The sequence below is a fragment of the Volvox carteri genome (assembly GCF_000143455.1).
Source record: "Volvox carteri f. nagariensis unplaced genomic scaffold VOLCAscaffold_6, whole genome shotgun sequence".
Taxonomy (NCBI): domain Eukaryota; kingdom Viridiplantae; phylum Chlorophyta; class Chlorophyceae; order Chlamydomonadales; family Volvocaceae; genus Volvox; species Volvox carteri.
In genome coordinates, this window is record NW_003307549.1 from 1,456,640 (window position 1) to 1,483,583 (window position 26,944).

General features: G+C 55.0%; 1 protein-coding gene across 1 annotated transcript; it reads right to left on the reverse strand.

Annotated features, from left to right (window-relative positions):
* Nucleotides 1–4,620: 4,620 nt before the first annotated feature.
* On the reverse strand, nt 4,621–25,297 carry VOLCADRAFT_87728 (uncharacterized protein; the record flags this gene model as incomplete). Its single annotated transcript, XM_002947476.1, has 24 exons — nt 4,621–4,743; nt 6,651–6,695; nt 7,247–7,352; nt 8,020–8,035; nt 8,436–8,568; nt 8,920–9,054; nt 9,289–9,395; nt 9,768–9,795; nt 10,030–10,161; nt 10,305–10,382; nt 10,667–12,223; nt 13,502–13,879; nt 14,215–14,320; nt 15,016–15,064; nt 15,688–15,748; nt 15,879–16,810; nt 19,975–20,025; nt 21,216–21,369; nt 22,227–22,376; nt 22,794–22,965; nt 23,223–23,347; nt 23,537–23,748; nt 24,031–24,237; nt 24,814–25,297. 24 exons carry the CDS (start codon nt 25,295–25,297, stop codon nt 4,621–4,623), a joined length of 5,541 nt encoding a protein of 1,846 aa, XP_002947522.1.
* Between the last annotated feature and the right edge of the window lie 1,647 nt (nt 25,298–26,944).

The window sequence follows — 26,944 nt, forward strand, 5'->3', positions numbered from 1 at the left end:
TGTGCCCCTGTGGTGTACGCATGTCGTCGGCATCATTTCTGGGATTGTACTGTCGCGTTGGCTCTTCGTGAAGCTCTGCAAAACGAACTTGAGTTCCCTGACCTTTTCAACCGGGCTAACCTGTGGTTGGGCATTCCACCAACCTGGATTTGTTCGTGTGTATGGGAGGTTGTATGCCTCGCGGCCATCAGCTCACTCAATCTCGGTCGCCGTTTGTTGTTTAAGGAAGGTCTCCAGACCAACATGCCTATATCAACGCCATCGCTTAACCGCATTACATACGAGGTTATCTCTGACTTTTGGGCCCGTTTAACTGCTTTTGCGGCACGGGATTACTTGCCAAAACATTGGGATCATGTACCTCACAATCACCCTTTCTTATATGTCAATGACGCAGACATGGTTGCTTGCCGTTTACCGATATACAATGACGAAGTTTGAGGGCGCACGTCGGAGCCTCAATTTTTTGTTTAAGCGTACTAACTGAGGCCGTGTGTCCAGTGAAGTTAGTACGGCCTGGCCGAGTTCTTTTTGAATAAGGCCCACAGTGTTGTGCGGGAGGCGTTCCTATGGGCGCTGCACTCGACCCGTTCGGGGTCCACTGTAACAATCGCATCTCAAGGGCTGCCAATTCGCCTATAAGCACCATCCTACCTCGCACTTCCAACGAAACAAGTAATGAAGGATACTAACGACCAAAGGGAACGATAGAATTGCGGTGGGACCATATGAGTTCCAGCATCCTTGCCAGGCGTTCAGGTTCCCACTTCATAGCGTCCTTCATATGCTCGAAGCGTGGGAAACCCATATCAGATCTGATTTTGTTGTACACCGAACAGTCCATCAAAATGTGCTGCTCGTCCTCGATATGGCTATCGGTGCCGCAGCAAGGGCATACTCGCTCCTCCCTAGGTATATATCGCCGTCCCTTACGCGCTCTGTTAGCCGCCAATGCCCAACAGCAAAGCCTAAACTGCATAAGCTTGCGGTTCGCTGAACGCAGGATAAACATTGCGATGTGCGGGAGCACCTCCTTCCTGCTCGCTTGCTCAGCCGCCAGACCCATCCAATGCTTATACTTCGCCATGTGAATTCCTGGCTGCTTGCCGTCTGACGGGTACACGTCAGGCTGGACATCTAAACGCGTACCGTAGCGCTACTTATAGATCGTGATCGCTTTGTTCGGGGAGGGGTCAAAAAACTTTCTGAACTTTCTGAACTTTCTGAAATTTGTACGTGCTCTTTGAATTTCGGGGAAGGCCGGACCAGATTTTGCGGGCATGATACAAATTTCGGGGCCCCTTCCAAAGTTTCGGGGCTTTTCAAACTGCAGCTTCCAGTCAGTCTCCCTCCACCGGGAACCCTTAGGCTCATGGTCTCTCACCATTTTCGCACTTTGAAAACGCCCTAGCAAATTCTGGACCGATCGTACAGTTCAGTACCAGTGGCAACGACCTAATAATGGTTAACCCGCGGATTTGTTGAAGGGGACGTCCAACAGGTCGAATGCCAGGCTGCGGCGTGAGCGCAAGCCTCGCCTCGCCGGCTGCCGTAGCATTGACCGCATTGCGCTCGCGCCTAGCAACCTCCTCGTGCTCCATTCGCTCACGCTGGGCCTCGACAACAGCATCATCAAGCCTAACTGGTGCAAATCCAGCTCGGTCCCTCACCGGAGCGTTTGGTGCTAGCGGTTTCATCCCGCATTGAAGCAGGGTTGCCTGTCTTGCGCGTTTTCCAGCGTTGTTCATGTCCTACGTTTATGACTATATTTTATGTATTTAAGAGCTGATTTCCGCCTTGAAATCCTAGTTTTTGCGAAGTTTGATCGACCGGCTTCGGAGGGTACGATATTTCGGGGCTGCGGTCCCTTGGGATACCTTAGAATTTGTACGTGCTACATATTCGTGGTGCCTCCCGAATTATTGTAGCACGAACTATAAGTAGCACTACGGTATGCTTCCAACCACTCGCTAATCGGTCCTTGAACTCCAAAACCACACCTTCTGGCATTGGCCTGTTCATCAGCCACTCCACTCGTTCGTCTACCTCGTGTAGCCCTTGCGGGGCCTCTTTCCATACGTTGTGCCCCAAAAAACATAGAAAACGGAGGAGTAGTGTCCCCCATCCGGGCCCTTCGGGGTTGGAGAGGGACTCTGCGACCTCCTGTCGTAAAACTTGGTGTGCCACAGACCCACGCTGTAAACGGACATGGTTCCAAAACCTCACAACCTGCTTGAGAACGTGGTAGTGTAGGGGTAGCTGCGACAGCTCTGCAAACAGGAAGCGGTGTGTTGGTCTGGCAGCTCCTACAATTTGTCGCATGAAAGATATCTGAAGCTGCACTGCTCTGTCCTTTAGGCATGCCTCGAAGGGCCCCTCTGCAAGGTTACTCGCATCAATCCGCCTCCTGCGCCTGTCCAAGACCTCAGCTAGCATAAACGGGCCCCACGCTTGACTACCATACAACAGTATTGCTCGTACCTGCGTATCGAAACACCTCATCCTCACATCTGGGACGAACAACTTTAGCTTATCTAATTTTGCACTCAACGGTTTTGCTGCTGTTGTGGTACTAATAGCCGAATCGAGGATGAAAAACACGTGTTATTGGAATGCCCGACCTATAATGATAATCGTGCTGAAGAGGGATTCGATCATCAACAGAGCATATTGGAGGCCATGAAATGGGAACCAGCACGTCTGGCGAGGATGTTGGAAAGTATGTGGGCTCACCGAAACTCAATTACTCCCTTTGGACACTAGTCTGGGCTGATGTGCGGTGTTTTCCTTTCCTCCGTGGCTTTTAAGCGTTGTAGTACTGCCCTTGGGCCTTTGGCTCGTATGGGTAGTCTTACAGGTATGGGGTCACACACACCCAACCATGTAACACACACACACACAACAACGCATCCAAACGCACAGCCCAACTCATCCATCAATGGGCTCGGCAACGGCTGGATATCATCTGCCTCCAAGAAACACAGGTAATGGTGAACCGTGTGTCTCATGCATGAACTCCACATGATACTCCACAACCTTATCTCAGGCTTATCTCGGGCGCTCCACCTGGGCAAGTGGGTATCCTGGTGGGACCCCGTGTTGGATAGTCGGCATGGAGGCAGAACAGCAATTCTTATACGTAGCATGCTACTCACCAGCAGGGCTTTAACCTTCCCGGGGGTGCAGGCCCAGCCTACGGTGTCAGGAGACGGTCATCTTTTGCACTTACCCTTATGCTGGGAAGACCATACCTTTACTTAAATCAGTGCTTACCTTCCTAGTGCTGATCCCCCAGCCCAAAGGGCGTTTATTCAGCAACGTCTCTGGCCTCTTATGGTGGATCTGGGCAGCTGACTTTAACTTTGTCAACAATCCTGACATCGATGCATCCACTCCGTCGGCAAGGAGGAATGATGTCAACACCACTTCAGAGTTTAACATTACATGTCCGGGGATGATTGACACGTTCCGCCTAATCCAACCCTGCCGGCATGCTTACACATCCATCCATCCAGCGGGAGCCTCCCGTATTGATCGCATAATGGTATCACAAGCCCTGGAGGTGGCCGTCTATGGCAGCAATACAGCCCCGGGGACTCCGGCGGATCACCGGATCACCCACACTACCCTCCGGGCAGCCCATAGCATGCACACACCAGGACCTGGCCTGCCCCGTACTAGGCTTCACTTCCTGGACCACGATGATCTGTGTGCAGACTTAAATATGTGGGTACATAACACGGCAGAATCAGGCCCCACGGACCCGGACGACCTCATTCCCCCCGAGCTCCTCTGGTCGTTTGTCTAGAAGCAATAGCCTGTCAGATTTGCCACCTTCTTGCAGCATCTGACTCTCTTCTTCTTAAAGAACAATATTGCGCTCCACCTCATTGAGCATGTTGACCTCGTGAAGGCAATTGGCATTAAGCTTTAAAGCCGCCAGGTGCTCAGCGGCAGTATTTTGGATGAGGTTCATGCCGAGGTCCATACCAAAATGGACAGTTAATGAAATGTTACACCATGACGGACTGACTGACTGACAGCAGTGAACCTAGGGGGCTCGGCCCCCCGAATGGCGCTTCGCGTCCGGGGCCTCGCCCAAAAAGTTATGGAAATTTCCCTTTCCATTGGCCGTTCGGCAACTTCTCGCACGGGGCCTTTCGCGCTGCAAATATTACATACACACATTCCTTTACATATGTATCATCAGTTGGTGCAAGAAATCTCAAGAAAGGAGATGTGGCTGGCCCGGCCGGCCCCAAGGAAAATATACGAAATTTTACGACCAGCCAATGGAAAGACCCTCGATGTCAAGTGCGCTCAGTGGATTTGCGACCTTCACATTAAACTGGTTCTGGTCCGTGCACATGGTCAGCAAGTACCCCGCCATGACGTATGTGGCCAACCGCGTGCAACGCATGCACGCGACGGCCGGCACCTCTGAGCGCCACTGCTCGCTGTGGGGCAACCTGTTCCACAAGTGTCCCACAACCGGCTGGGCCAGGAGCGCCTAAGGCTCTTCTTGTGCCGTTATGAGGATGCAGACATGGTTGTTTGCTTTTCTTCCTGCATGCATGTGTCTCCTCGGACTGGGTGTGATGTGCAAGCGTACAAGATGCGTTATGCCACGCTGCTCCACATGTCGACATACGACCAGGGTGGGTAAAGCACATAAAGACTGCCAGGATTTAGGATAGACTTTTCCGTTCGTTGCTGTAATATCATAAACTTCTTAACTGCATGCTGTGCGACAGGAAAAGCAGGCTTCAGGCGTGTCTAGGTGATGCTGGACCCATGGGTCCATGCGTCCCCGAGCAGCTGCTTACAGATTACAGCCCATGCAGAGCCCCGCCGTCCCAAGTACTGCTTACATTAGAATATATTAACTACAAGGAACACAATTACCAAGTTTATGAAGATTGATGAAGTTTTCGAGAAGTAGCCAAATCTTTAGATGAGATTCTCAAACAATCTAATTAGAACTAATTGGGTCTAATTAGATTGAGATGAGACTTTTTCCATCTAAACCTTTGGGCTACCCTACCGGTAAACGGACACATACTCTCATAGCCCACGGAAGCAACTTGAGCTTTAATCACACGGAAGATATACAGACAAAACGACAACGGCACCTAAACGAACACCCAAATCGGTTGAAACACCTGGAGCCAGAAACACCAAAAGGATGAAATGATACATAAATATGACCATGTTCGAGCGGGTTGCTGCAGCAACATTCAATCATCTTCATACTTAAGGAACAGCAGCATAAACAGCATCGTTCCGCATCTGACTATCAGGATCTCCCGAGCAACCGCTGAGACTACTTGAAAGGGATAGGATTTGGCAAACATGAGCTTTGAGTCTAACAATAGCCGATTTGCCGGCATAGGGAAACAGCTACTAGTTGACGAGTAAACTCCAACTGGTGGCCAAATAATATAATAAGTAGGTATGTATACACACATAACCAAGTTGTAACTCTTGTAACTCATAACCAAATGTTGGTTCATTGCACATATTTACCATACGAGATACCCTAATCGCGACAGGGGAGGGTGCGCACTGTAAGGCGGCTACCCAGGCGCATGGGGTAAACGAACAAACGAGCGTATGTAGCATCGTGTCGTGCATGTGTGGATGTAGCGGGCGAGAACATACGCGGTTGTAACAGCGGTATTCCACATAAAAAATACTAATAACAGACGAATGCCCATGCCCATGCTTGCCCGTATGTCTATACGTGTGCGAATAATGATATGTACATTCTACAGGGCTAGGGGGGTGATGAGTGCTTACGGAAGGAGGCATTGCTCCGGTCAGTTTCATGCACAGCGAGATGCGCACATTTCCGGTTGGAAGCCGGTGCCCTACATCCACATTCTCCGTCAAAATAGATATCTGCTTAATGACTGCTGCTGCTTTGCGATATGAAATATTAATAATAATGAGAAACGCTGGCCGTGGGCGTTTCGTGTATTAAGGGGGTGGGTAACTGAGGAGCGATTTGGCCCCTGTCTGTATGTACGTATATACGTATATATGTCCCTTAGCACCCCCGGGTTGCTGCCGGCGCACACTCGACCACGCAGCACGCAAGGTTTCGGGACTAAATCCAGCTTCGTCCTCTGAACAACTCAGCATGTGAGGCACCGACGCTCTGTCATCATCACCATCACCAAGCCACGAAACGTTGTCGCGTTATTTGTCTCCTAGTTGCACCCGCCGCGCGGGGTGCTGGTCCTCCTCGCTGTCTCTCCCCTGACAGAGCTGAGTCCCTCGCGGGTTGCCCCACGGCTCCAGCAGCTGCCGAACCCTTCCATTTGCCGCCGCCAATGCCGTCGCCGTCGCCGTCACCGTCGCCGTCGCCGCCACCATTGCCGATGATGCCGCTACTGCTGCCCTGCTGCTGCTGCTGCTGTCCGCTGGCGCCCGAAGGTCCTGAAGGGATTGCGGGTAGCAGTCCCGGTATGGTAAATACTGCCACCTGCGCAGCCAGCGTCCCCGGCGCTGCAAGCCGCCCGCTAACGGCTATATGCATCAGCAGGCAGCGGTAGGCCAACAATGGCTGGCTGCTGCTGCTGCTGCTGCTTATGGGGTGCGGTCACCCCTGATGGCGTTGCTGTTTGGTTTGGGGTATCAGAACCCACTGGGGGCTTCCACAGATAGGTGTTCATGATGCCCTTGCCCTTCACCTTTGGGGTCGTTGGGGGTTGAGAACGTTGGGGGTTCGGGGCCGGTCAGGACACATCAGTGTAGTCAGCGCAGGTGTATGTCAAATCAGAGAGACATACAGTGAAACCTGTGTGGCTCGCAGTGATAGGCAGCTACACGCACAACGTTAACCTATATACATATACCATGCACACATGCATCCTTCATAGTCTGATGCATCTGAAACCCGACAGAAAGCCCCTGCATGTGCTATGTATGCTGGGCACTCCACATGCTCCACGTGCTGTATGTAGGCATTCATGTTGCACTGAGTCATGCCCTCCAGGTCGATATCCTTTACGAACCGCGGTTTAATTGCACTCCAGCCCCACTCCCCCACCCACCCACTCCGCAGACAGGCAGGTTGGCACCTAGGCTTGTAGACGGGAGCTGGCGAAGGTGAGCGCGGGGATGTGGTGCGAGGAGTGGTCGTGTGGATGCGAAACACCATGTTATGGAACCCCGGCATTCGTCCTACCCGCCGTCCCGCCCTCCCTCCCTCGACCTCCGCCCCTTTTAAATCCATCCTCACCTCAACGCCGCCCGTGGGCACCCAGCATTCGTTTCTAAGCAGCCTCCAAGCCGCCTCTGAGGCGTGGATGGCCCCCGGCACACCCGTGCTCTCCATGCGGGAGGTGCTGTAACGCGGTGGGAGGGCAGGGGGCAAGGTAGGAGGGTAGGCAGGTGGCCACGCAGGCACTCGAGACAGCCTGACAGGCAGTCAGGTGACGGAATGACCAGACACGCGACGCTAGGACGACCCATAGGAAATGGTTCACGTAGAGGACTAGAGGACAAGCAACACGAATAGCCTCCCGCTTCATAAGCTTCATGGGCGTGGTGGCGAGGCAGAGACGCGAGCGCGCGGGAGCAGTATCGCCCCCGGAGACTCTCCCACCCAGACCACCAAAAGTAGACTGAAGTACACATGTATTACAATGATGCCGGCGAACACCCAACCACGTAAACACCGACTACGGATGCAAGATACGGAAGAACGTCGCCTAGTGGAAACGCTCGGCTCGGGCCCTGTCAGGAGTTCAATACCTAAGTTAACTTATCAATCCTTGATTGATGTGAGGACGTGGATAAGGCCCTAAAGCCCCGGGGGGAGCATACGATCTGTACAAAAGGGCATTTCGCAGACACCGTTCTAACCACCCTTAACTCCGTTCGGGACCCCATCCCGATCCCATCCCAACCCTTTCAGCCCGCTAAGTGATCTTCCCTTTCACTTCCCGCACCCAACAACCCCCATACGGCATACCACCACGTGCACCGCAAGTCAACCCCCCACGAGCTCACGTATTCACTGTATCGCCTGTGTCGCATGCAGATGTGTACCAGGTAGGCAGGTAAGAAGGTGGCCATGCAGAGGCAGGCAAACAGGGAGATAGGTAAGTAGGCACAGGCAGGGTAAAGTGGGAGACGTGCCTACTTGTTTATTTAACTTCCTACCTACCTACTACCTACTGCCTACTTACAGCGATTGGTGTGCTGACAGACCGCCGCTAAACCCACCGCACCAGCCCACAAGACTCCAACAACAGCTGCATGAGGCCCTCTCGCATCGTACGGCACGGTACGGCAGATGCATGTCGCTCCTGCTACCCGCGGCACATCCACATGGTCCCGTACATGAAACGCAATGCTTCCCCTTCCTCGATCATCCGCATGACCGGCAAGAGTTGTCCCTTGCCGAGGCCCTCGCCCTCACGCACCGAACAGGCAGAACCTGGGCATGCGCTGTCCGACCACTCCGCTGACCACCGGGCCGCTGTGAATGCCGACGCGCATCTGGACAGGGGTCCCCGTGGTGGGCAGCAGCACCTGGTCCGCCGCGGAAATCATGGCCTGTGTGCGTGCGTACGGGTTCTGTGGTTAAGCTGTTGGTTAGGCTGTTGGGAATTTGGGTCCAAGTTGGGTTTGAGGCGGTGTCTGAGGTTCGGAGTTAATAATGGCATGTTGAGTGGTGCACATGTTGAGTGCCGCTGTGCATGTAAACCACATTCAGCTCTTTGCACCGGCGTGCCCAAGTACCCATGCACCCAACATTATACGTTGTGTATCGGATATGGCACACTGCATTACGGGAAGCACCGAAAGATGGGATAAGTATTTGTGCACGCAGAGCTGCACGAATGCATGCATGTTGCCGTACAAAAGAGCCGTAGCACAACGTCGCTTCATGCCATACGGACGAACCTTGGCAAAATTCATAACCCTTCCTGCATGGTCCGGGTCGGCGTGGCTGTCTCTCGCGCGTACGGCGGGCATGCCGTACTCGTCCTGGTGGATCAGCCCGCCCGCCACGAAATAACAGTCGCCGATGGTCTCAACCTGTGGCGGCCAGTGCGAGCGTTAGGAGCATAGGCGCGCTGCACTTAGTATGTGACATTACAGGTCACAAGTAAACAAGCAACCAAGTTGCTTAATTGTTTAGCATTCGTTTTTCAAACATTGGCATGTGAGCCCACGTGCCATGGCGCACCTTCCAAAGCTTCCATCAATCCGGGGTTGAACCAACGTAGCTACCCACCATTATGGTCCACCTCACCACCGTAACCGCCCCACCTTGTAGACCCCAAACTCGTCCAGCCGGCTGTCGAAGCGTGTGAACAGGTCGTTGAGGAAGGCCATCACCACCCGAGGCTCCAACACGTTGCACATGGGTGTGAAGCCTGCAGCCGAGGTTTTGCCAGTGATGATACATAACTGATGATACATGCAAATGGATTTAAAGGAACATCGTGGGAGGCGTGTCCATGCGTGTGTGTCCGAAACTATGGTCGTCGTCAGGGGGTAGACGGTCGTCCCCATCAGGGGTAGGACGGGGAGAACTGGGTGATGTGGCGTTGCGAAGGCCGATGATCATTGCGCAGCAGATGACACGGCTGGCCGCACGTTGTACGGCGAGTACGAGGTCGTACTTGCCCATCCGGAAACTGGGCATTGGTTCAATGAATTGACTTGGCTGCTGTACTCCGTGCTGACTGCTGCTTGTTTCACCGGTTCGGTTTCCGCCCACCCTCGAAACAAAACCGGCAACGAACCTTGTATGTCTGCGAAAAGCAGCGTCACCTGCAGAAGCAGCACATGGCACCGACACGCCATGAAAGTCAATCTTTCTAATCAGGACACCTTTAAGCAGCAGCACTTGTCCTGCCTGCTGGCTGCCTGCCCCCGCGGACCGCCGCCTTGGGCCCTATCCGGCTTCTGGCCAGTCCGCCAGCACTGCTTTTATATCTTGGCCTGCTGCCAGTTCGACCGTAATGGCGAGTAGATGGCGCCCTGACGGCAGTAGATGGCTCTCACCTGATCATGTGAGATGGCCAGTTTGTTTATGTCGCGAACCATGGGTCGCCAGCGGGTGGGGTCCGGATCCATGGGGGCGCCCCAGGGACCCCCCTCTTCGGTCATGTAGGTCAGCACGTGACGAGGGAAGATCTGCAAAAGGAAAGATGCCGTACAGAAACAGGGCAACCAACGGGCAAGTTAACAAATTCACCTCTGGAACTCTCTTAGCTGCTACGCTAGCGGCATGCCGTACCACGCTTGTTGCTGCTGTACGGCATCGTATAATGCCATACCTGTTCCAACAGTCGGTGCTCTGCCTCCGTCACAAAGGCGATATGGCGCTCCGCTTCCACTTTGGCGGTTACATCGGTCTGCGGGGTTCGTTGCGGCGGGAGGTCGTACGAGGATCTGCAGAGAGCACCCGGGAATACCCGGATGCGGACACGAACACCCGCGGCAGGTCTTTGCATGTATGTGTGGCTGGGGTGGAGAGATGGGAGAAATGACAAGGTGAGAAACGTTACGGGATGGACGGCGTGTGATGGGAAAACGGACGACCACCTAAGAAATCCGGCAGGTGGTATTCTCCTTTCACATTGCACGGGTTGGAACATGGCATCGACGTGGCTCGCTTACATGGGCGCCGCTACCGCACCTGCGTCATGACGATGGCATACTGGCCCGTCACGGGATCCGTGACACGACTCGCCGAGATCTCATGCCAGCAGGTGCCGGCAGCTGTCGTCGCCATCGTTGCTGCCGCCGCGGCAGGGGCCACCAGCGGCGGCACCAGCGGCGGCACCAGCGGCGGCACCATTAGCTCCCCCGGGCAAACTTCCACATCAACATTTCCCCCGGGACTGCACTCCTCCAACATAAGAAGTTGCCGTACATCATCGTCATCACAAGTCTCTGCAGCGTCGCCGTCATCGAAGTTACCCTCCTCTTGCCTGTTGAAACTAGCACTGCCAACTTCGCAGTCCTCCTCCGCACGCAGCAGCTCCTCTATTCCATTGTCAACCCCCTGCCGTACCAATATGCTGGCGTTGCGTCCCTGAGCTGTTACTGCTGCTGGTGCGACAGCGGCGCCCAGCTTCCCGTGCTGCTCACCGCCACGGCCAGCTGCCATCGCCCGCCCCGCGGCCTCATTCAATGCCCTCTGCGGCGCTGTGCGCGGGCGGGGCCGAACCGCTTTCTGCGTTGACAACAGAAGCTCCTCGATGCCCGCCTGACTCGCGTACCCGCCCTCCACCTCCGCCAGCAGCCGCCGCCCTCCATCTCCGCCTCCACCGCCTCCACCGCCTTCACCACCGCAACTAAATCCCCACCTCCCTGTGTCTGCAATCGCCACCGCTGACGCTTGTCTATCGCTTTTGGTCGTCTGACCACCTGAGAATACACGTGCGGACTGCCTTACGATCGGATGCTGCTGCTGGGGGGATATCGCAGCGTTGCCATTACTGCCGCCCCGGGATGGTCGTACGGAGCCGCCTGCCATCGCTTGTGATGACAATTGCCAGCCATTTATGTTGCTGTGCGACGATGCCGCTGATGGGGTGTCCGGAACTATTAGCGAAGGCGCTTGTGACGTCACACCGGCCGCCACACTGCCTCCCGAAATGGCTGACTGAAGCGCCCGTTGCACGGCACTGGGCGTGTTGCGCAGCGTGCTGGCAAAGGTAAGCACGCGGCTCGGGCCGAGGCCAGCAGCGCTGTTGTGGGCTTCGAGCTCCACACGGCTATAGCAGCGGCGCGGCGGGGTCGCAGAGCCGGTTGCTGTGGCTGCCTGCCGCTGGTATCCGTGATGCACCACCGCGGATAACGTACGGCTGACCAGGCCTTCCGCCGCAACCGCTGCAGTGGCGCCGGCGGCGCCGGCGCCACCACCATGGTAGCCGAGTGGGGTCGTGTCGTTACGTGTCGTGCTGCTTGACGACACTCTGTCATACCGAAGCGCCAAATCTGAACTGCGGCGGAACGCAGCGCCGATCATCTTGCGTGCCAGTGACGACTGCGGCGGCTGCGGTTGTTGCTGTGGGCTCCTGACGCCGGCGGAGGCAGCCTCCCCGGCAGGGAGATCGTGGACCGAATGAAATAAGGAGTTCGAGGCCTGGCCAGGGCTGACCGCGACACAGTTCTGCAGGCCCCGCTTGAGTTCTCCACTGCTATTGGAGACTCCCAATCGCCTAAGTGTGCGGCGGCTCGGCGGCACCTGTCCGGCCGTGGGTGTGGCAGCGACAGTGCCGGCGGCGGAGGTGCTGCCGCTGTTGCAGGAGTTTTTGATTGCATCGGAGGCACCTCCCTCGCCTCGCGTCAGCACGTCCTCTTGCTGCCGTCCTTGTTCTCTGTTGTCCAGGAAAAGCCCCCATGTCGACGTGGCCTGTACGATATGATATGGAAAAAGGTGTATATATATAGGTATCACGAGTACGAGCAGCAAGATACACAAGATCATTGGTGTGCACAGCGCAGGCATGGATCACTCGTGTGGCGAGGTATGTATGGTGTGCATGGTGAGCAGCAACCGTCGACAACCGACAGTTGGGGCCAAGTGCGGTTGGCCCCAACAGACAGTCCCGCGTGCGGCCGGGGGAAACAACAAACCCCCTCCTGGGCCCTTCTGGGCCCTTCTAACCACTAAACTGCAAGCAAGCCAGATGTGCATGTTGTCTCCAATGAGTAACCTAGTCATACAAGTAGTAACGCTGGTAGGCGCATGGCAGAATTCAAAGTTCTACTTCTGTTCCCAGAGATTTCGGGTTCAACTCCGCCTGCCGACATATTGGATGATGAGAAGTGTCATTAGAGGTGGTCCTTCAATTTGTGGACGGTATAGGACGTGATAATATCAATTTGAGAACTGACCAGATACTGAGGTTCCGTTGATTTGCTAGTTTTGGTTGGGTGCTGGTGGTGAGTTGCTGAACCCAACGAATACATTCTGAAGTCGGATGGGGTGAACGGATTAGGGTGCCCCTCTAGCAGGGGAGATCAGGGAACCGCCTCGGGAAAGGGGGCCGCTGGTGAAGCTTAACCACCCTGTAACGACATAATAAACAATGATAATGCACACACCGATGGAAGTTCTACGACCTAAATCCATCAGGATCGGACACGTCTCTTGTGGAGGAAGGTGAGAGCAATCTGGCGTGGATATTGGAGCATATTGGAGCATATGTGGGCTCACCGCACTTCAGTTATCCCTTTCGGGCGCTGGTCTGGGCTGATAGTGCGGTGTTTCCTTTTCTCCGTGGCTTTTAGGCGTTTTGGTATTTGCCCTTGGGCCTTCGGCTCGTATGAGTATTTTCACAGGTATGGGGTCACGCACCCCCAACCATGTAACAACCCCCCCCCCCAAAAATATCATAAACACATTATGTACACACATAAATAGACACACATGTGAAAGGGGCCCCGATGACTGATTGCCTGGTGGCTGACTAGATGACTGGTTGCCTAAATAGGCCTTATCATCATCACGGAAGCTCACCAGGGTTTCCGGCTCCAGCACAATACTTCTCATCTGGTGTAAGGCCCCCACAGCCTCCAGCGCCGTCACGTCCGTCGTGGTGCTGATCAGCTGCCCTATACTCAACAAGCTCGACAACACGTCTTCGCTGCCGGCACGATCCACGGTCGTGCAGTGCGCCAGCAGAAGCCGCGATAGCGCCGCGGCCGGGAGCTCTGGCGGGGGCGGCACCGCAGCCGCCGGGCCCCCTGCCAGCGTCTTTGTCATCGGCGGCGGCTGGGGCAGTTTGGGAGCGGCGCCCAGATGCGGCAGCAGGCAAACGACCGGGCTGTCCCCGCTCAGTGACGCGGACAACGTAACTTCAGGTAGCGGCGGCAGTGGCGGCAGAGCCATGGGGGGCTGAGGTTGTTGCGGTGGTTGTGGTTGGCCGGTGGTTGTGGTTGGCCGTCCAGAGAGGAGCTCGCAGCTTGCAGCCGCCGGCATGACGCGGGCGACATTGCCGCTGCCGTCGCCGTCGCCGCCGTCGTCGCTGTATTTCGCAGTGCAGCCGCCGCCGCCGCCGCCGCCATCGCCGCCGCCGTCGCCGCCGCCGCCGCCGCCGCTGTAGTTCGCAGTGCAGCCACTGGCGGCGGTGGCAGCTGTGGCATTTGCAGTAGCTGGTCGGTATGACAAGGCCGGGTGGCAGGACAGGGGAACCTGGACGATACCTGGCATCAACATAGGATGGTGCTCACGTAGGGTTGTAGGCACGGATCAGGGTTCAGGGAGGTGAGGCGATGTTGGTTGAGAGGCAGGCGGAAGGTGGACAGGCGCACGCACGCGTGGACGTATTCAATGAAGCTGCGCGGCGCGAGAAGCAAACGTCGCGGTGTGCGTGTTTTAATGAGCTCAGCCGTGTGTGTGTATGTATGTCATGTGCTTTTCGTGTCCACGTGAGTATTGGTCGAATATATCCATGTATATCCACATGGCGTGCGCACGCGTGCGTATGTATATATATGTATGATGTGTGAAACAGGGGGGTGTATCTTCGCCCGTGGCAGCTACCCTGCGAAACCCTGCCTTCCCCGGTATTTCGGGGCACCCTCATCCAGTCACCCTAGTCAACTTCTCAGTGGAACGCTCAGGTTCCGCACCCACCACCAGCATCCAACGGAATCTGCCGGGTCGACAGCGGCCCAACTCCGTTCCTGGTCGGCTCGCAGGTTAACTTTATCCCAGGTCACCACCGTCCATCAACTAGGGGCGCAATGCCTTCCACCATCGGAAGGACTTTGACCCTAATGGGTATCGATATGTATGTATACATACGTATATATACATACATGTATATAAACGTATATATGTATATATGTACATTATGTATAGATGTATGTATCTATGTATGTAGGTATGAATGAAGAGGCGAAAGCGAAATGCTGTGGGTACGAGTGGCATCGGACGGAGCCGCAGTGGGAAGGACTCAGTGTTGTGACTCAGGTATCAAGACGAGATCTGCAATTACGTACCCCTGCGGATGCCCCTTAGAACCTCACCTTTCCAGACGCGCCCCTCGATGCAAACGTCGTTCAGAAATCGTTCGAGCTGTGGATCAATCCAAGGAAGGTGCAAAGCGAAATCTTTTCCAATTTTGCTAAAACGGCAATTTGGTAGTAGGTTTTATCAGGCGAAATGAAAAGTACGTCGGCCGTGGCGCAACGGACGTCTAAAGCACTGCACGTACATCGCCGCCGAGCCGGCAGCGAAACAGGAGCAATTCCTGCCACCTCCCCAACATCTTAAAGATTGCGAGGCATATCCCCGTTTCGTCACCTTGACTGGATCAAAACGGAAGAGCTCTTCCCAAACACTTTCTCCACCGGCAGCAGCAGCGTCGCCCTCCGCCTCTGCATCCAACTGGGCATAGGAACGTGCGGTGCTGACTAAGAGTCGGGCGGGTTGTTCCTGGGCGACAGGGGCCGCTGCCTGATTCGCCGCCGGCGCTCGATTCCGAAGGCCGTAGTACAAGATGCTCTGCGCAGCAATAAGCACATCAGCCGTTTTCTGTTTCCTCATCAGTTGAAATACCATGGGGTGTACAAGTTGCACAGCCGTTTTCACGGTCGTTGTGGTAGCAGTTGCAACTGTAGGGTTGGCAGCCGTTGCAGTGGCAGTTGTGGCTGCAGATGCAACCGTAGCTAAAGCAGCGATTGCAACATAATCTCCACCTTGAAGTGACAGCCCTAGCAGCGCACTTGCGGTGGCATCGTAGCGCAGGACTACTAGGGGCTGCAATCGTTGGGGCAAAGCGGCCACAAAGAAATAGATTGCGCTGGCCAACGGCTAACGGCCACACTTGCCGTACGGAAAGGTTTTAACCGGTTCGCCCAGCCACATGAACCCGACCTCTCTCACCCACCGTTCCGTTTTGGTAGAGGACTCCCCGGCCGCACAGCGTGACTGCCGTCACGATGGGCGTGAGGCCCTCCAGGACCATGTTCTCGCGAGCCCTGAAGCCCTCCGCCACTTCCTGCATTGGGGCCCTATGCAGAACATCCCCACCACCATCACCACCGCCACCACTGCCACCGCCACCGCCACTGCCGTACCGGCTCTCTGATAACTCTGGCACAGCAGACCACGTGGGTTTGAGCAATCGCTGCCGAGGGACTGCGGATCGCTGTACCAGGTGCTGTTGTTGTTGGTGGTGGTGCTGCTGCTGCTGCGACTGCGGGTGTTTCCCCGGGGCCCGGCTTTCACACACATCATCTGCGTCGACAAATGCCAGAGGGACGCCGCCGCCGCCGCCAGGGTCAACGGCGCAGGGGCCAGACCCTGATGGAGTTCGCGTGCGGCCGCGTCTCTTCATACTTCCTGACGACATGGACGCCACCAGGGTGCTGCGCTCCAGGCTGAACGCATGTGACTGCTGCATTCGCTGTGGGGGCAGCGGCGGCGTCAACCAATGCCCCCCGTTATTGTGTGCGCCAACAGCGGTAGCGGTCGCGGAGGCGGTGGGGATGGCGATGTTTGGTGATGCTGCTCGATGCGGCTGTTGCAGCTCTTGCTGCTGGTATTGTTGCGAGAGCCCCATCACGAAGCTGAGGACAACGGCATGACGGATCACCCCCTGGCTGGTAGCTCCATGCAGGCTGTTCGTCCTGGAGGCAGCGACGTCATGGCTGCTCGTCCCACCTCCGCCGCAACTGTCGTACCCCGGAGTGTTGTTGGCGGACGCCGGAGTGGTTACCCGCTTATGCAATTGCACCACCCTTCGGTTGCGACTGGACAGGGCGTTGCCGGCAGAGATCCCTTTCCGAATGCGGGTGGCGCCGCCTTGTTGAGTCGCGACTGCAGGAGTGATCGACCCATACATGATGGGCTCGACGACGACGTGTTGCCAGAGCCGTGCAACAGGTACGGTGGGCGCTGTGTTGAGGGCCGTGGTTTGCGGGCCGGTTCTCGTTGTTGTGGTGGTAATGTTGGAAGCGATGAAGCCGCTGTAGTCGGAGGTAACGCGCGCATTAGTATCCGCTACGGGATACTGGTTGTGGTTGTGGTGGTTGTGGCTGTGGTGGTAATGTTGAAGTTGCCGCTGCTGGCATTGCGGGCGGGGCGAGGAGCCATTGCCCGAGATATGCGGGTATTTGCGGGCGGATAAGAGGAGCGTGAATGCGCCAGAAGGTTTGTGCGAGGCAAACCGAAGGAGGTGTTCCCTCACATCTTGCAGCAAGGCGGGCTCGGAGCGCTCTAACGTACTTAAAACCTCGCCCGCACCCTCGAGTACTGTCCCGTCCTGTAATTCCGTCTGTGGAATACGGAATGATTTTAGAGCTTCCAGATTGCAATAAACAGGGTCCAGCCTGAGTTGCGCGGGGTCGGCTTCACCATTGCCGAAAGGGACGTGACATGCGAGGACAAGCACGGCCTGCGGCGAGCTCCCGTAACTCATAGCTAGATCCAATAAAGATTTAAGCTCAATTCCAGTAGCTTGGATTTGTCTGCGGGGTTCCTTTCCCGGCAGAATTGCAGGAACGACATTAAAAGCCAAAAGTCCAACTGGACTTGCGCTCCGCCGTTGTCCGTCTTCCTTTGAAGCCCCGCAAGTAAAGCAAGGTATACATTTGAAGATCATGGGAAACGAGTAAGTTGTAAAAACTGGGATACCTGTGGCGGTTCAAGTCACGATATGCAGACTTTAGGAAAGGGTTTCGACATGACTGAGCCCCTTCAAGAGACATGTCAGCGCAAATAAGCATATATATGTCCTGCTACTTTTCTTACCTCTCAGAAGTTGCTTTCGTAAGTACGGACAAGGCGCTCCTAATTGGTCGTCCGGGTTGACTAACTACCGTCGGCCTTACGAACCCGTTTCCAATGGGGTTACAGGCGCCAAACTCCTCAGGATGTTATGACGGTATTTGGATGCTCTCAGAAAACTGCAGCGACAGCTAACGCGTTACCACCGTGACCAACGAAGTGTTGTGTGGGTTGGTTCGCCCTTTTGACATTACCATGGATTTCTCAGCTGAAACCTGTATAATTCCTTATTTCAAGCCGTTTCATGTGACATGATGGTTTGGGGCCGTTGTTATATGAGCCCTTCCTTAGTTTTAGGCCGTACAGCGTTCCAAAAGGGTCACTGTCCAAATGAACAGCTTCGAGATGTCAACGTCACGGGCTTTTGGCGCCCTGTAAATGCGTTATGAACCAGTCGTTACGTACTGTTGCTTCGAACAACAAAAAAATCTACAAAGTAAGTAATGGCTACTCTCACAAGTCTTTCTTGCTCATGTGATGTGCCACGCCCCGGTCGTCTGCCAACTGCGTAATTCACGTGCAGAGCCTACCGGCAGAGCTCTGCTGGGCCCATGCATAGACCACACTTTGAGTTTACATGGTGTGGTGATAACAGTACAGCGAACCGGCTTGTATGCCAGCAAAACAAGCCACCAAAACAAACAGGGGCGGGTGTTACTGACTACTAACCGGTGCAGGGCTGCATGTTACGGGAGTTTCTAACCGTTACAGGAATTCCTGCCTTATTAAGGCAATGCTGCATTACTCTGAGCCTGACGGATCACGGTAATACTAGGGAAGGAACCGAGAGAACATTCAAATAAAGGAGAACTTGCCGCTGCGGTTACGAGTGATCTGATTGATGGCGTCCCATTTGAGCGAGCAATTCGAGCTGGCTTTGCGGTGAGAGTCAGCTCGGGTAGAATCGCCCCGAACTGGACTTCCGAATTCAACTACATTTGGAGACACCCAAACAGCCCTTCGTGACTCTACGTCTAATTTTGGTGGCTAACTCGTCCCACATGTGAGCAGTTCATACTTCACTGTCGCGCTTTAACTTGCACCTCCGCATCTGGACAGCAAATCGCAAAGGGCACAGCTGTACCCTCTGCAAGTGATAAGGGGCACAAATTGCTGGCCGGCGCTCAAGCCCAAATATAAGTTCGGCGACAAATATAAGTTCGGCGACGAATATAAGTTCGGCGACAAATATAAGTTCTTGATGAGGAAATGCGATGGAAATATGCACTCGAAGACAGAAATCCGTTCAGATTTGGGCGTGCACGAAGTCTGCAAAGCATACTCGCCTCCTACACCAGGCGCACCCGCCGTACAGGATTCCTCGCACACTCCTGCGGCCTTATGTGCGCCAGTATGCCGTATCTGGTTCCCATCACTGCCAGGTGTTGCACTTGTAATCTGGCCTTGTGCAAGAATTTATGCTGTGCACGTAGGATTCTTTGTCACAACCAAACGCCAAGTGCACACGAATTTTCCCTCAACAGGGCCCTCAACAATGGAGGTGCCAAATGCTTTTGCGGCCAAGAAAACAATGCGGTGGCGTAATCCGCACACGCAGCACGGGTGGGGGTTGGGTGGTGAGTGATGGCCGGCTTCTATGGTTGCCATGGACCATTATGCGTCATAGAAAATTACATTTCTCACCACAACTTTTTATACTATAAGAACAGGATGCGATGGGGGGCTGTATGCGATGTAAATTTCTTGCGCGGGAAATGGCTGTGGTAGTGGGCACAATTTGTGAAGAGGGTGTCTGTCCGCCAGTTACGGCTACGGCAGTCTCCTTCCCGCTGTTCCTACCTCTTTCCTGGCGGCATAGCAAAAAGCTTTGTTCAGTCTTTAATGCCAATATAAAGCTTACCTGCGAGCAAACTTGTACGGCGGGTGCGTCTAGAGCGTAGGAAGCGAGTATGCTTTGCAGACTTGAATGCATCGATACAGAATCAAAGAACGAGCCGATTAAGTGCTTCGTGCACGCCCAAATCCGAGCGAGAAATCTAGTGGTCCTGAGGGGGCTATTACACGGTTACGATGGATCATTATCGGCCTGGTTACTTTGTGGCAGCTTTACGTCCTCCCGTACAAGCCCGCTTATGCTGGCTATGAGAACCTACGAGATTTCTGTGTGAGGACTGAGAGGCGAGCACGCGGAGCCGAAGACTCGACCGCGAGGAACTCAGTGCCGAGACACCCACCATCGAAGACAATTCTCTGTGGTAGATGGCCCGGCAGTCCCGTGTAATGCACTGGACCGGTCAGCGGGGCGAGGCACCAGGCGGGTGGTGGTGCTGCACTCGGACTCCACGTCCGCCTCCTCCTCACAACCCTTTGACTGTTTGTGTGTGTGTGTGTGTGTGTGTGTGTGTGTGTATATGCACACATACAACGGTGTTAACAACTTATAGCTACAGACAGACAGAGAGACAGACAGACAGGGTAGGCAGACAGACATGGTGTACATTGTTCGGGCCTCTACCACCATCACCACACAGAGGAGCTCTCACTTCTGCAAGCATCCTGAAAATTTCAGTACCAGCACCAGCACCACCAGCACCACCAGCACCACCAGCGGGAGGTGGGAAAGGGTAACCTGATGCAGTTACAGCCGCCGGCTAAGAAAGACGTCAACATCAGGACGACCACCACCAACAACAACAACAGCAGCAAAACCCAGGTAATGCCCCCCTTCCCCCCAGGGGCCCCCCGGGAGGCAGGTCTCCAAGCCCCAGGCCGCAGCCGGTCCAAACATGTCGGATAGCCTCTGTCCATGAACAGGCCCCCATCAGCCCAACCAATCCTTTCCGTACACACCATCTCATCATCATTACCACCACCACTATATATCGTTATGTCACAAATTTATGATACATACATACATGCATACATACATACATTTGCGAGCTGACCAGGAACTAAGTTGATGCGCCGTTGATCCGCTAGATTTGGTTGGATGCTGGTGGTGAGTTGCCGAACCCAACGAATACATTCTGAAGTCGGATGGGGTGACGGATTAGGGTGCCCCTCTAGCAGGGGAGAGCAGGGACTGCCCCGGGAAAGGGGGCCGCTGGCGAAGTTAACCAACCTGTAACAACATACATACATACATATCCATGTCGCTGCTAAAAACCTCGAATCACTTGATGAATGGCTCCACTCCAGGTCACTTCAAGTCAGCCCCAGGCCTCCCTGGCTTCGGCGCTGGCAGCGTTGGTCGGCGGGCGGAGCTGGGCCTGGCTCTTCCGCACCCTCTGAGTCCCGTTCCCAGCCCCACCTACCCCCGCCATACTTCCTCCGCTCCCAGCAACATCTGCCGCGGCTCCCTCCCTCTGAAATGACCCCTGGGACGCCATTACCCGACCCTCCGCTGTGGCCATGTATTGACCTGAGTTTTGGCTTTGCAGTTGGCCAGGCAGCTGCAGGGGAAGCTGTGATGCACCTGGTGGCGGCTGCGGCGGTGATGATGGCAGCAGCAAGCCGATGCCGTTGCTGTCGATCGGGGGGTCTTGCTTGGCCTGCGTGGTTTTCCGCCGGCGCGCCGACTTGCTCGGTACGACAGCGATGCCAGTGTTGTCCCACGGCCCCTGGGGCCTCTGTGATCGTCCGGTCCGTACGCCGCAACAAATTACGTCAAAGCCGAGGGGCGCAGGAAATGCACAAAAAGGGAACAGGGTGGTAGGCATGATGATGCTGACGATGATGGTAAAGATGGTGATGGTGGTGTTAAGGAAGCAGGGTTCTTCACCCCGATTCGGTCCCAAACATTTTTGAGATTTTTGCGTTTTGCCCGAAAGAAAAATTAGTGCGCCCCGGAGCATCCCGAACGAATTTTGAGCCTTTTGAAGCATTTCTTCGGGGGCCCTCCCGAAGCCTCCCGAAGGCATTTTCGGAGAAAACCGAACGATATTCAAGCGTAAATTTGGATGTTTCCGGGCGCAGAAGGGGCCTGGAAACCGGGCTTGCAGTATAAGGCCCGCTTGGTCACCAGTCAAACAACAAGTACGAATGTGCATTGCGGCTGTATCGCACACATTTTCATACATCTAAGCATATCCATAATCAAACACGCCCGAGCCAGCTGATGATGTGTGTTGAGCTTGGCTTTAGTGTCCACCGCATTATCAAGGACAGGCGGAACAGGCTGCGTAACCGGCTGTCTGTCCCGTCCATTGATTCCCTTCTGCGTGTTGGATTACTCGGTCCAACCGTGGATATGAAATGTAAACCCCTTGTGATAAGAGCTGGCGCCATGTTCCAAGATAAAGTCAAACACCTATTACTTCAGCCGTCCTAGCATATTACGATAGAATCCAGCTTAACTTTACCCCGAAAACCGCTTCAGACAGCTTCGGGCTGCCCGAAAAAACGGTCAGCCTGGCAAGGAAATTTTCGGGGAGGGCCCCGGTAGGTTATTCAGAGGGTTTCGAGCACGATCGAAATATTTGGGTACCCTGGTGAAGAACCCTGTAAGGAAGGTGGGGATGATGTTGGTAATGGTGATGATTATATTGATGAGGTGGAAGAAGAAGAAGAAGTAGGAGGACAAGGTGAAATAGAGGCGGAAGCGGGAGGGGAGGGGGAAGGGTGGGAGAGGGAGGAGCTGTAGAGGGGAAGGGGGAGGGGGGAGGAGGGGGAAGGAGGGGGAGGGCAAGCAAAGAAGGGTACGTGCCGTGCCGGGGGATGTGGGGGTTAGGAGGACAGCCATGCACACACCATCTGGACGCGTGAACAAATGTACGGCATTATCATGGCGAGTGTTGGACGTTTTACTGCACACTGTCGCAATGTTTTCACGTTTTGTAAGAGTCTGTCTGCAAGTAGATTCGATATGTCGCAAAGTAATATACAACTTCCCAAAAACAATCGTTAGGTCAATAACTATGTATCAAATTCTGGGAAAGAAAAGTTTGCCTTACACCTTTATCATCATCATCCATACACCTCCTCTACGGAGAGGCCTTCACCGCTGAGCCCGGCCACGTCGGCCTAAGCGCCGTGTGTACGTACGTCGTCGCACCTTGGGTAAAATTGCAATGTACGACACCCAGCGGTAGCATCCGTACACCATTCCAACCAGGACCAGGGTCACTACCATGGCAGCCAGCGCGACGGCGATGACGCCCCGCGTGCTGAGACCGGAGGGCGGGCTCTGCGACATGTACGACACGTTGGCTGACGAAGAGAAGTAGCTGCGCGCGCAGGGTCGGGGCGGGGGTTTAGGCGGTTAGGCGGTTAGATTGGGAAATCCAAGGAAATGCAAAACGGCGGACGGCAAACAAGAGAAAACAAAATGACAGACAGTGTCTGTCTGTCTGTCTGTCTGTCTGTCTGTCTGTCTGTCTGTCTGTATGAATGTATGTTGTGCACGTTTAACCATCCTTTCCTCAGCCTGCCTCTGACTCCTCTTGGCCTTGACATCCCAAGCACAACACCAGCCACGTCGTACCTGGTGTACGGCGAGCCGTTGAACACCCCTGTGGTGTTGAGTGCCAGCAATCGCATCAGCGCCGTCACCTGGCCCTCGGTGGAGCCCGAGGGGAGCACCAGCCGGATATCCACCACCACGGCCTCCTGGGTTGCGGGTTTTCAGGTGTGTATGTGGGGGGGGGAAGGAGGAGGGGGGAAGGAATAGCTGCTAGGAAAACTATAACCCGAGTCCAAGTGTGTACAGTCAATGCGCAGAAACCTCACACACAAAAACGCGGGCCCAGCCGGTAGTGCCGCCGTATCCCCGTGCATTGTGTGCCGTGCCGTACAAACCTTTGTCCGGTTTGAATCTCGGCTAATTTTGAGGATTCCACTGGTGATGTTGGCAGTATCGGGCAGCGCCAGCAGGTTGGACTTGGCGGAGGCCAGGTAGGCTGCCAGAGTGGACTCCAGGGAGGACGTAAGGCCCGCCAGGAGGGTGCCATTGGACTTGAGGGTTTCAAAACCCAGCGACAGGGGGAGCAGCATCTGTAACCGAACATCCGCTGAGGGGCGAGGGAGGAAATGGGTTTGGGTTGCGGGAAAGGAGGGTGGAGCCAGGTAGCGGATTAGGGGGAGTTTGGGGGTCAGGGGCATGAGGGCCGCCAAGGGGTGAGTGCGGGCGGGCGTGTGGCGAGGGGGAAGGGCCGGGAGAAGCTTCTTGAGGCAGAAGAACCGTCAGTTCTCGGCGCGGGACAACGAACGTGTGTAGGTGGTTGGGGCAAAGTTGGGTATTGCCGGTGCGGGCTGAGGAGAAGTGGGCCTTATGAGGGTTTAGGTCAACTTACAATTGAAGGTGGCACCAACCGCGCTGAGTGGCGGCGGCGACGGCGGCGACGGCGGCGACGGCGGCGACGGCATAGCTACCTTATACTGCATGATGATGTGTTTGCCGAAGCGATTGGTACTGCACTTCATCGTGTTGTTTATGATGGTGAAGTCCAGCGCGGTGCCGTTGGAGCCAGGCGGATAGCCGTACGCCTGGTAGCTATTGCCTGTGTGCAGCAGTACGGCAAAGAGTCACACGGTTCGGAATCTGATGCGCGGCGCGGCGTCCGCCTACGTTCCCCCCAATCCCGAGGTCGCCGCCTTCAAAACCTCCTACCGGTCAGTTCTGCTTCTTGTACACTCTTTCCTTGGCAGCAGCTTCACTCTCTCACGTGGTTCGTCTTTCCCCCCATAACCCTCGGCCCATGTGTCCATACCCTCCGCCCAAGCTGCGGCTCAACATCCCCCGCTACCCAGAGATTAAACCTCTCACTCACGTCATCCCCCCAAACAATCTCGCCAGTGCCCATCTGCAGCCCCGCGGCCTCCCCTTTCGCACTGCCCCAGCCCCGCCCCAAGTCAACCGACCCGAGCCCATCCTAACCAGCTATATCCCTTCCCCACACACCCCACTGCCCGCACCCGCACTAGCCCGCAATTAAATCACCACACCCCCAGTCGGTCCACCGCCCAGTCGTTACTTGGCTCCCTAAGTTGCTCTGCCGCCCCTCCGCAAATCCCTTCTACCGGCCCTGCCCTCCCACCACCCCAAATCCTGAACGCACCCCCGCTCCCCCACGTACCCGTCACGCTTGGCTCGAGGCGCAGGCATACGAACGACCGGGCCGGGTCCACACCTGAGGAGTTCAGCGGCATGGACAGCACTGCCATGCAGCTGCTGACGCCGCTGCTGGCTGCGGTAGCGGCGTCATCGCAGATGAGTGCGTCCTGTCTTGCGGTGTATCCAGACGAGCTAGACAGCTGCAGCTCCACCACCCCGGAAACCAGCTGGAGCTCCGACACGCCGGAGCCGCTGAACACATACGGCCAGTTGAGGGTGAGGGAGGTGAAGGGCGAGGCGTCGATGTAGAATGACAGTGACAGGGTCAGATCGCCGGCTTGGGAGCAGTCGGTATCGGCGGCGCACCAATTAGCAAAGGCGTCCGCGGGGAAGGAGGCGGAAGCGGAGCCGTTGGAGATGGAGGAGGGGGGCATCGTGGCGAGGAGTCGGCGACTGGCGGTGTTGGCGGTGATGGTGGTGATCATGGGTACATCTTTTGCTGGCATAGGAGCGGCAGCCGTGGCAGTGTTGCGAGCAGTACGGGGACATGACGCAAGCGGTCCAATTGGACAGTCTTCCAACGGCTGCACTGTATCGGCCTCTCGGGGTATGACGGTAACACCAGCTGTAACGTCAGAGCCTCCGAGGAACCCCAAGCCTGCTAGGTTGTCCAGTGGACGTGTACATGTACCAAGGCATAATGGTGTAGGATAGGAACGGGGACACCCAAGGGATTATGAAAGCCCGGTTCGAGAGCAAATCACAGTAAAGTGGGGAGGCAATGGTAGCTATAAGCATTGTTGTCAAGTTGCAAGGGCTTCTCGGCTTACCGCTGACAGGACATGCCAATACAAAAGCTTGGACTAGGAGAAGAAAAGCTGTTAGCTTTCTCCGCTTTTTTGGAACAGTAATCATATCAATTGGAAAACGCGGTAACCGGTATCCTTGACGTCCGCTGTGTGGAAACATTTTCCTACATACCGGCAGCGCCCAGGTCTGGGCACGTCCATGAAGGCACCGCATTTAACGCGTCATATTAGATTAGTAAACGTCTTCAGCGCAAGCCTAAAGTTGTCGAGCGAATTGCTGCTAAACAATGATAATCCTTTGGATTTCCGACCATCACCTTTCTAAACGCAATGCCGATTGCACGTATCACGGTAAGGAAAAAGTCACATGCGGTATCTAATGTTACAACTTCAGCTGTTGCTTCAAAGCATTTTTCAGCGTGTAGATAGAATTACATGCGCCTACTTCAACTCTGTCGTATGAACAGGCAACACCACTGATTTTAATCGGCAAGATATCTCTCAACATATACATTACTCTCGTTTACTGGATGGTCCCCAAGGGGACGCCAAATATTGCGGAAGGTCCCGAAGGACACGACCGACGGGGAAGGAATAAGTTTTCAACCAGCAATAGTCGCGCCTCGATTAGATCTCATAGGCTGCGACATTGCCCCAAGCGCAAAGATGCCATAATATGGAAGACATGTAGGACACACCTTCAGGCTGAAATGCCCAAGATAACTTGAAAGACGATGGTGGGTCACATTCTCACGGTTTACAATTACCCGAGACGTACCCGTCCGCGTCCAAAGAGCGAACACTCGTATCCAATTAGTTCCTGCAAGCCATGCGATGAAGACAGGGCAAGGAGCTAAAATTCCTGTTGCTTGTGCAGTGCACGCACGGCGTTGTCCAATGTCCAACAGATGTCGGCTGCAAAACACACGCAGTACCGGGCTCTGCATTTGCCGACCAATCTGATACGGAAAGCTGCATAACACCTGCCTGCTAAAATTACCGGCTGGTAAAACGCGCACTGTCCATATCCAGGGGAAACGTGAAGACCGGGCCGTACAATCTAGTTGCAAACCTAGCCGGCAGCGGTGGAGGGAAGAATTCCAACTAACTCTCAATGTTTGCGCCTCTTGTGCATACTGCCGTACAATGCGGCTTAAAAATCGCATTCCAGCACCTCCCGTACACAGGATGGCAAGTGTGCCGCCGTGTACATTCGGAAACATGTTACTTGCGCGACCCGTCCCAAGGGCTGGATTTGCTGCTAGCACCTGACAAAAAGTTAACACTATTTGCCTGACCTCCGTGCGGCAGCAAAGTACATGGGGTATTTAGATACGCATGCAT